The sequence below is a fragment of the Erpetoichthys calabaricus genome, chromosome 2 (genome assembly GCF_900747795.2).
Source record: "Erpetoichthys calabaricus chromosome 2, fErpCal1.3, whole genome shotgun sequence".
Classification (NCBI taxonomy): Eukaryota; Metazoa; Chordata; class Cladistia; order Polypteriformes; family Polypteridae; genus Erpetoichthys; species Erpetoichthys calabaricus.
Genome location: NC_041395.2, coordinates 214,966,220 through 214,977,668, shown reverse-complemented (window position 1 = coordinate 214,977,668; position 11,449 = coordinate 214,966,220). Strand labels below are relative to the sequence as shown.

Genomic DNA, 11,449 nt, shown 5'->3' with positions numbered 1-11,449 from the left:
CACTATTAATTATTCTCTTAATTTTCCTGCCAGTGTTATGAATATCTATAAGTGAATTAATCAAATTCTCAATTATTATTTACATTCTCATAAAACTACAAAAGTGAAAGTGGCATTAAAATATTAACATCTGTCAAACTGCCCAATTCCTCTCTCAAGAGGTCTTGATCCATCCATTCATTAACTGAACTGTAATATTCCAATTCTTAATGTCATAGGATGGGGTGGTATAGAAAGTAGAAAACTCGTGCATACTAGCCCATTTTACAGTTGCTAATAAACCTAATATACAGTAGCTTGTATATGGAAGAAAAACTGCAGTACCCTGAGAAAAACTAATACAAAGAAAGAGAAAAAAATAGCCATTTTAAAAATTGTAAATGGGTTGCAGTTCAGACTCTGCTTCAATGTAGATGTGTAATCATAAAAAAAAAATTAAATCCTAAACAAGAAAAAAGCAACATAATTTTTGTAAATAAAAGTTTTAATTGCTTTCCATTTACTTATCACTCAGGTCACATAAGACATAATGCCTTTATAGTACAAAGCAGGACAGAACATAGAAATACATCAAAAAATGAAACTTGTGCATTAGAGCTTACTGTTGCACTTGGCAAATCTTCATACTGACCTGCAGAAGTTTAAACATCAAAGAAAATACACACACCTTACTGGTTATCTGCACTTTCTAGATAACACTCTAAATCTTTGGACAAGGTGACTGTACATTTCTTTTATTTCTGCACTCTATGCTAATGCTGACAAATTTACAGAGACTGTAAATATACCATCTAAATCAGGTACACTATTAATATATGCTGCTTTTCAAAACTGTATTTTGGGCACTTCTTTGATATATGACATAATTAAAAAAAAAGATAATTGATTTTGCCTTACAGTACATTTGAAGTTTCCTGAAGTGTCTGATAGAAACCATTTGCTGTACAACAAAATGAAGCAGTGCTGACTTATATTTTTAGAACAAAGCAGTTATGAAATTACTAAATAGAGTACTTGCAGGAGTCTTCAGGTATGGTCTCCAAAGGTCTCTCAGAGATTACCTTAAATGAACACTGTAACATTAGGCACAGTAGAAACAATCCCTTTATGTCAAAAGTTAGTGGCTTGTTAAAATACCCCTTCACAGCTAACCCAAAGTAACTCTGCAACATTGAACTTGCATCATTTATTGCCTTTTTCTGATTTTTAAATATACTGTAACAATAGCAGCTCCAAGGATGAAAACCAAGAGGAAAAACTGAAATACAGTAAATAGTAAGGTTTTCCACTGAAGTAGTCAAACATCATGAAGTTACCTAAATTATGCAAGGGATGTCAGGAATGATACTTGAAGCTAGTGGCAGAGCTAATGGCTCAAAGTGTACATTTCTATATTACAGATGGAACTGCATTACATCTCAGCAAATAACCGCAGAAGGAGTACTTGTCAGTTCATGAGAAATAGTAGCTCTTGGAAATCAATTCAAAACAAAACATAGAAAGTTTGCATTTTTATTCAAGGACAGAGAGTTTAGTAATTTCAATCACATACACATCCTTGTCAGCTTAAGAGTACTAAATAAAACTACATTGACAGATATTCGTAGTTTGTAAATATTACTTCACCTCAAGTCTGGATGGCTGCACTGTGTATAAGTAAAGGTTGGATTTATACACACCTATGAATGATTATGACTTACAACAAACATCAATTTTGAAACAGAAACAAAAGGCCATGAAATTTTACATTTGCTGTTTTATTTTTTGGTGGGCCTCAGGCCATGCACCAAAAGAAGTGAGACTGGCACTGACGAACAAACTTATCTAATCCATTGACACTTCATCCTAGCTCTGCACATTGCCAATGTAGAGGAAACCTCAGGCAGCATGTCAAAAACATACATAGGTCTGAGACTCCCAAGAACTCACTGACTCAGTTCAAAATGTCCTAGACAGGTTACAACTTAAAAAATAACACCTAAGTAAAAAGTAATGAATGTTTTTGTATAGATAATATTTTTGTTACCACTATAGAATTCAAAGTAGCAGGAGTTATAATTAGACTATGAATATTGTAGCAGAAAGCATGTATACTGCTGTTCTCAGCCTCAAAGCATCAACACAAAAGTTCACTCACATCAGACTCCCGTGTAAGCAAAAAAACCAATTTTATTTCAATTGTCCCAAACTGCTATACCTTCATACACCTTCATAAATGCATCCAAAACTCCACGTATCTTAGTAATTCATAGCCGCCAACATCATATATTTCTCTTAATGACAGCTCATACTTTCTCTCCAGTCTCCTCCAGATGTACTACATGCCATTCCTTCTGTCCTAGACGTGTCAAGAAATATTATTTGTTTTGGTCTACAGAACATTTCAACTTGCTTACATTTCCAAACCCTAAATCTTCTGCTGCGTGTCAAGAATAAAAATGCAAACATTTTTTTCTACATGTATCTAGCATATCAGAATTAAGTTGATTTTCTCAGAGATTGACAGGGAGTGTCCATTAATACTTTTGGCCCAATCGACCCTTAAATAAAATGCATTGGTGGGTTAAGGTCTTCTGTCCAATACATTATGTTATGGAAAAAAACAAAGAAGAAAAAAAATGGGTTTGTATTTGTCATCTGACCAAAAGGCACATGCATGAAACATTAACTGTTGTTACAATCACTTCTGGAACTTATTGTAAGAGGAAAAAAATACAATTTTCTTTAAAATGGACAAAAACTTAATGTACTCTACTGTACATCTGTGTAGTTAGCACACAGTAAGCACCTGGAGTCAAGAAACTCCTATCCAATTTCCACTTCAATATTGGCACCCTGTAATGAGGTAATAAACAAGTTATGAGACTGGCTGCAATGCCAAGGAGAAATAAGCAAAGCTGAGTATTGAAAATTAGAACTGGGAATGATATCTGCCCTGTATAACAGGTATACACAAGACAAATATCTTAAAAAGCTGTTGCAGTCTTATATTGAACATTAAGTGTTAGAAAGTCTAAGAAAGATACAGGTATAACTATTTCCTCCAGTACTTGAGAATTGTGGCTGTTCTTGCTATTCTTGTTTTCATCATTATTAAAAGTATCTGAAGGTCAGGGAGTCATTCACACTCATCATGATTGGTCCAAATCTTTGACAGCTCCAATCGAGCACTACATCATTTTTTATTCCCTCTGTCTTCATTAGATTAGTGAACACTTTGAAGCCTTCTTCTCTGATGTATCCAGTTTCATATCTCTGTTCACAGGAGCCTAATTAAAAACAAAAAAACAAAGATTTGATGATTTTTGAAAAGCAGGTTACTTTCAAATAATATAAATAAATATACATTTTCAATTCTCCCCCAAGATTTAATACCAGGTGTTAATTCAATATACATACATTTAAAGGGAGATTTATTTTAAAATATTAAATTAAATGGTGGCAGTTGGCACTACTCTGTCAACATTTATATTTTCCCTTCAGTTATATCAGAATACATTTGTAGCAGATCATACAGTGACTGCATTTTTGCACAGTGGGTATTCTTGTTAAAGAATGATGCATCATGAAAACAAAGTAATTGACTCTAAAAACCTGAATACAAATTGCAAAAGACTAATTGCTAAAACCTGAATACAAATTGCAAAAGACTAATTGCAAACAAAATTTCAAATCATGTTAATGCTCAAATTATTTTATTTAAATAAGGGGTAAAAACCATGCAAAAGAAAAAAAAAATAATTTAGTAAAATCAGGACTTCTTTCTGTAGCATAATGTCAAACATTCAATACTTTGTTTAATTGATCAGGCAAATTAACATACATTTTACAGTATGCCTTTAGAGACAAATATTGATAATGCATGTGGAAACATAGAAGAAAAGGTAAATAGTGAATATTTTATTATTTCAGTAAACAGTGGATAACAGACTTTGCTGTCCTTCATTATATAGCCTAGCATAATATTATGGATTAGGCCGACATAGCAGTTTTTCAACATTCTCACATCAAATTGGCACTTCTCAGAAATCATCTGAGTTTCTCTGTGAACAAAAATATGAATATTTCCAGGTATAATACACATTCAACACATTTAATTATTCTAAAGGTTTTCACTTACCTTCTTCTCATTTTTTTGAAGAATGTCTCGTGCTAGTCCCAGAAAGGCCTACAAAATAAATGTTTTTTTTTAAACCAGATCAATGTAAATTACTTATTTAAAAAAAAAACAGCACATGATTTGTCTGTAGTGAACGGACCAAATATTTGTATAATATATACAGCAACTGAATATTACTCTATTGTGAAGTCCTTTCCACAGGATCTGATGAACATTCAAAATCAACTGTTTACTCATGTCTGATTTGAAGGCTTACATTAAGTACTGTAAAAGAACACTAATTGTGACTCTCAAATTTACTTTATCAGAAAAATATTGATAACTCACTTACTTAGGCATGTCAAAATAACTAAATAGAAATGAAAAAATACTGTACCTCTTCAACATTTAAACTTGATTTGGCACTTGTTTCAAAAAAACGAATGCCATGATCCTTTGCGAGCTGTGAAAAACAGAGCAGAAAATGGTCACTGTTAACTTTTTATGAATATGTAAAATCAACTTTCATTTCTAATAACATGGCTAAGGTTATGTTTTATCTGGGAAAACCTGACTCCAATTTATGATCATTTATGACATCATGGTATACCAAAAAAAGTATATGGAAATTCACCTAGCTACTGCCAGACATATATAGTCAGTTCAGGCCAAAGGCAAGCTGAAATCTTGCCCAGGAACAACCGTTTCTCTCTCTCTCTCTCTCTTTTACACACACGCACACACACGCAAAGATAAATGGACAGAAGCAATATGAATATTCCAAACAACCTGAAGGAATGTCTATAAATAGCAACAGAAACTAACATGACAGGATGCAGTAGCAACAATAACTTCAATGCCACTGCACCATCCTTGATGATACAAATGAGGTTTGATAATTTATTATATTAAAATAGTAAAATTGTCCCAATTTTAAAAGTACCTACATATGAATGTATCACTTGAAAACTGATGCTTGCATCTGATTGCCTCCACCTGGAAAATCCTTCTTTAGGGCATTTGATATTCTTTTAAGTATTCCCACTGAAGCACTGTAATGCCTTCCTTGCTAATTAATTCCTTGTTATGATTTGATTTTTTTTTAAATGTAACAATCAATCCTTGCTATTTTGCATTACCTTTTTCCTCTCATATCTGAAAGCTGATGATCTTTTCAGCTAGCGCTTGTTTCCACTAGTTTGATTAAATTTAGTAGTACCTACAATAACATGTGTATACTTAAATCAGTACTTTCATTCTTCACTAAATATTTAAAAAGTAAAATAATAATCTGCAACACATAGCTTGAGAGTGCAATTTCAAAAATGATTACTGTATACCAAGACAGTGCTCTGAAACAAAACCTAGTAACTTAACTGAAAGCTTAAAAACTACATAGCTTAAAGCTTAAAACTACAAAGCTTAAAAACTACAGTATATACATATATACTATACATATTTATAAAGCCAGCATTGTCATTATATAAAGGTATATGCAAGCTATTATAAAAATGTTGAAAGAAAATAAAAAGTCCAATAATTTTTACATTTATTAACTGTCCTTACAAATATAGTATATACAAAGTTAATTAACAATAAATATCGTTACAGACCAATATCATTACTCTAGTCTGTTGTGCCCTATGACATAACAGAGGCTAAGCACTGACCCCTTCACCTCTTCTACTCAAGCAAAAGAAAATAAAACACAAAACAAAAATTATTGCCTAGACAGATACAGTTAATACACTTTGAGCAAACTATTAGGAAAACCTGTATACCTGCTTATCCATGGAATTATCTAATCAGCCAATCATGGCAGCAGCACAAGGCATATAATCATGCAGATACAGGGCAGGAGCTACAATTAATGTTCACATCAAACAACAAAATGCAGATGGAAACACCTTGTTGATGAAAGGGATCAGAGGAGAATAGCCAGACTAGTTTGAGCTGACTGAAAGACTATGGTAACTCAGAATGTACATCATGTCAATCCTTGAGGCGGAAGGGCTACAATAGCACAAGACCACATTGGATTCTATTCCTATCAGCCAAGAACAGAAAGCTGAGGTTGCAGTGGGCATAGGCTCACCACAACTGGACATTTGAAGACTGAAAAAAAATTGCAGTGTCTGATTAACATGGATTACTGCTGAGGGTCACAGATGTTTGAGTCAGACAATTGGCACCAACAGCATGAATCTAGACACCAAAACTGCCTTATGTCAACAGTCCAGGCTGGTGGTGGTGATGTAATGGTGTGGAGGGTGTTTTCTTGGCACACACTGGTTCCATTAATACCAGTCAATCATCGCTTGAATTTCATGGCCTACCTGAATGTTGTTTCTGACCATGTGCATCCCTTCATATCCACAATTTACCCATCTTTTAATATCTACTTCCAGCATAATAATGCACCATGTCACAAAGCAGAAGTCATCTCAAACTGGTTTTACAAACATGACAATAAGTTCAGTGTTCTTCAGCTGCCTTCCCAGTCAGCAAATCTAAATCCAATAGTATACTGTTGGGATGTGACAGAACAGAAGATTTGTAACAAAAAAGAGGTCCTACTCAGTATTAGTGTTAGTTCCTAATACTTTGCTCAGTAAGTGTATATATTCATTGTTCTCAATTTCATGAACTCTGTCTTCCGCAAAGTCCTTCCCTACAGATGAAGCTGGTTGTAACAGTCTGAGAACAGCATTAATTTCCAGCCAACCTGGAAAAATGCATGGGTGACCAGCAACAAACTTTGACTACTGCTATGTCCAACTATACATTATAGAAAATGCTCACCATTTCATTGGTGACCTGCTGCATTTATAGCTGGTCATTGCTGCTAGGCAACTCCTAGCCCATGCACCTCTACTTTTCTATCCCTCAGTGTTGGTGTGGCGTCATCCATGGAATTGTGTCTAGGCACAAAGCACAGCTTCTGCTGCGCTTCCACTGACTCAAACAAATGCTTTGGCAATACCACTCTAACAATACTCTTATAGTTCTCTCCTGACATGGGGCTTTTGAATGCTGGAATAACTTTATTTACACTGTTCTCTGAAGTCAACGGGTTACATCCATAACCCTCCCTCCCATGTCAGCTATATTTTAACTATGTCTGAACAAGTTCGCATGATTTGTAGTATACAGTTTTCTTTCCAGTTACTAAAAAAATGACTAATGATTCAGGGCAATGCAAAAATATATGAAATATTTTATACTTCTATAATATTTTATATTTCTTTCTAAAATCTTTGAATACAATTAAAGGAATGAGATATGTTTTTTGCACACTAATAAAATCTTGAACTTTTTTTTTTTTATTGGATTAAGTGGTTTTATGAATGTTATGTTACCTTCTGTAATTTCATCATCCCATGTAAAGAGCAAATAGAAAGTAAAGTTCTCAGTTTTCATAGTATAACCTGGGGAAATTTCAGCTGTTGATTTTCTAATTGTTGCTTTTATTAAGTATGTAATTATAATACACTTAGTCGTCTAGCTAAAATAGCCTGCCTTTGAGAAACACTCCATGGTGTAGAATTTACTTTGTACCTTTTTGTATGGAAAAATTAATCTCACAGAGAAGTAGCTAATTTTCAGTCATTTATCAGATATTGGTGTTCAAAAGAAAGCAGATACTAGAAATAAGTAAAACAATACATGCTAAATACAGAGAACTCTAATTCCCATTTGTAACAGATACAATGATTTAAGGGTAAGTCCTCAATTAAAAGCTAGAAGCTGAACCTGTTTAACTGGTTGTCCTTAAAAACAGTAGCCATGGGAAAATCCCAGAATAAGCACTGAAAATGGCTGTCTCACCTGGAAGTTATAAAAACCTTGGAAAAATGTTTTATAATTCCTATTTATTATTGAAATAGGCATCACTTTTAGATCGGAAGAATGATTTTGGATTAAACATGAGTTAAAATGCAGGTAAGAATGCAGGTAACAAACTGCATAAACTTACAAAACATGTTAAATTGGTTAGTCTTGAAAATATTTGTGGTACCCTAGAATCATCAAAATAATTATAGAACTCAGAGTTGGCCGGATAAGTGTCAGATAAAGATTAAAGTTCAAGAAATAACTGTAAAGGTTAATAATGTCAGTTTATTTATAGAGCACATTTAAAACTACATCAGTAATGCTGTAGCCAATGTGCTTTACAATAAATAATAACAATAAATAATGGGGAATATGTGCTACTAGACTATAATAAGAAAAGACTGAAGTGCTTAAAGCTTTTCAGTTTAAGCAATTAAAGATTAAGAGCTGACTAGACAGAGGTGTTCAAAATTATGGGAATTACTTGGGTAGACTGCTGCTACAAACTTAAAATATGTTTTTAACAAGCACTTAGGAACAGAGATAAGAGTTGGTTAATTGTAAAATTCTCACTAATTTTAGAAACTATTTTAAAATACTTACCTTTTCCCCTGCCTCCTTTGAAACTTTTCTTCTGTTCTCAATATCACATTTATTCCCCAAAAGCATCTGATTTACACCCGCAGAGGCATTCTTTGGGGAAAAAAGCAAAATATAAATATGTCGCACAGGATTTTTTAATATTTCTATATATATAAATTGTTTATAAAATTTCAAGAACTTATAATTACTTCTCTAAGCTCTGCCCTGAACATTTTAAAAATAAAACATAGTTTACTTAAATTATTTTTTGTAATTAATATTTAATTTGTTCCAAAAATATGCATTACAAAGGAAGTGTTATAATACAGTAATCAAACATACATCTGAGTGAAACAAAATTAAGAGATTTGAAAGTCTGTTCAATCAGAAACACAATCATACCCATATATCTCAAAAACAAGTCAGCTTATCAAGTGTCTTAGAGTAGGTCATAATTGGCTCAAAAATCTCAGAATGATGCAAATTTGGACCTGCTCTTAGGAACAGAAGTAAAAGCATTTTATCAATTTTCCTAATTTAGGAAACAATTCCTAACTTCTCCAGAATTGAGAGCTTGTGAGATGTCTTAACTCGCTATGAGCTGCCAGACGTTGGTGTTCTGGCATAGATCAGCACACACATGCCAGGAAAGCCTGAAAGTTTTAGAAATGAACTCATAAAAAGACTTGACAGAAATTTAATAATATTAGTAAAAAATCATGTATGTCATGTGATTGCTCCATCTATGAGAAAACGGCAAGCATTGTCAGATGGAATGTCACATTCACTGCCTCTCACCCACTCATTTTTCTTAACTAGTCTGCTCTTCTGTGCCTCCTTCTGACAACTTCACCTTTCTTGACACCACTGCTGCAACTGACACCCTATACTCAGCTAAACTATGTTTTGATGCTATCTGTCCTCTTTCTTCTAGAACTGAATGTGAAAGACCCTCCTGCTCATGACTATCTTAAGCTCTACGCGGTCTACAAACCAAGCTTAGGACAGCTGAAAGGAAAAGGAGAAACTCAAAAGCCCAAGCTGACCTGGTTAAGCATCACTCTCTTCTATCTTCCTTCTATTCCACTACTACCAATGTTAAGGTAAGTTTCTCTCAAAACAGGATTAACAACGTGTCTGATACTCATAACTTGTCCTCTGCTTTCACATCTCTCCTCAGCCCACAACCACTTTGATTGCTGATGAATTTTTTTCAGGAAAAGAAGGGCGATGTTTTTCAAGGAAAAAGTGACTGTCACCATCACTCTCTGGCCAGGCTGCTCCCTCCTGAATACACCACAGCATTCTCCTCTTTATCCTTCCTCTCCACTACTGACATTTCCAACCACTTCTCTAATTGTTCCACTTCCTGTTCACTTGACCCCATCCTCACATATGTACTCCCAGGCTATCTTTGCCTCACTCATTTCTGCAATTACACACATTGTCAACTCAGTACTCATTCAGCACAGGGACTTTTCCTACATTGTTTAAACAGGCCCTAATAACTGCTCTTCTCAAGCAGCCCACTCTTGACCCATCTTAAGTAAATAATTATAGAAGAGTCTCACCTCCATCATTTCCATCTAAAACATTGAAACATGCTGTCTTTAACCAGGTATTTTTCTTTCTTCAACAGCTAAGTCCTAATCAGTTGGGTTTCAAGAAGGGCCATTCCACCAAAACGACCCTACTTACCATTGTCAACATGTTATCTTGGGCTAGAACTATCAATGTGTCATATATCCTCATCCTGCTAGATCTCATTTCTGTCTTTGACACGGTCAACAACCAGATCCTCCTTGCCACCCTCTCTGACCTTGGAATCACCTCAGGTGGTCTGAATCTTACCTCTTGGTCAGATCCTATCATGTGTCTTCGTGTGGAAAGATGTCAAAGGTGCACCCGGCAAGCATGAGGTTGACCAAAAGATTGGTGCAGGGCCTTCTCCTGTTCTCTCTGTACGCCTCCTCACAGGATTCTATGATCTAGTTCCAAGGTTTCTCCTAGTCGTGCAATGTTGATACACAGCTATACCTGTTTTTTTTTTAAAGAGGACCATTTGGTATCAGCTAGAATCTCTGCTTGTCTCACTAATATTGCAACCTGAATGAAGGAACACCATCTCCAGCTCAAGCTGGCAAAGACAGACCTTCTTGTCATCCCAGCTCTCCTGCCTGTTCAGCTTGGTTCATTATCACTAACATCTGTCCTTCAGGGACCATGCTGCTATGGTCTTTTGGTCTTCCAAGACCAGACCATATCTAACAGCTTCCAGTTTGCAGGAGTACTAGGCATGTGTCAAAAGCCTGCTGCAGATGATTGAAAATAGAGCGGCACATTTGGTGTTTAATCAGCCAAAGTTGGGGACATGTCACTCCTCTCTTCCGATAACTATGTGATAACAACTTGTGATAATCAATTTAAAGTTCCTAAACCGTACCCCAGACTAATGTTACTCAGTTATGTTAGCAGCTCTTGTAAGATACTTTGGATAAAAGCATCTAGTAAGCAAAAAAATGTAAATATAGATGTACTATCATCTTTGTGGACTATGAAACGTAATCATGATTTCTGAGGAAACTACAAAACACCTTCATAAGTGCCATTTTGGAGGTTGGGTTTCATAAAATCATGGCATCACTCATTCTCAAAGATGATCCCCTATTCGTAGCTTGGAGTAGGTGTAGGATACTTCATAACTACTTTTCATGTCCTACTCTGAGGTAGGACAAATTTTTCTCCTAGTCAGACATTTAGTGCAATTCCTAGGAGAAACGCTGAGATGTATGAGAAATATGAACATGAATCTGTAATCATATTCCACACTAAAACCACCACCATTAACCCAACTAATCATTAACAAAAAGAGACTCCGCTGATATAAAATCTCATATTACTTAAAACAGTTGGAGTTAGTAGACAAACCAGCAG

The 11,449-nt window shown here is 34.8% G+C and overlaps 1 protein-coding gene across 1 annotated transcript in view; it reads right to left on the bottom strand.

The window, feature by feature from the left end:
- Nucleotides 1-465: 465 nt before the first annotated feature.
- The window catches only part of rab13 (RAB13, member RAS oncogene family), an 83,587-nt gene continuing 72,603 nt past the window's right edge, over nt 466-11,449 (bottom strand). The window contains exons 5-8 of the mRNA XM_028795136.2: nt 8,537-8,626; nt 4,497-4,562; nt 4,121-4,168; nt 466-3,269 (exon numbers count right to left, since the gene is read on the bottom strand). Coding sequence (XP_028650969.1) covers nt 3,201-3,269; nt 4,121-4,168; nt 4,497-4,562; nt 8,537-8,626 — 273 coding nt within the window. The 3' untranslated portion in view covers nt 466-3,200. The remainder of the gene's footprint in view (nt 3,270-4,120; nt 4,169-4,496; nt 4,563-8,536; nt 8,627-11,449) is intronic.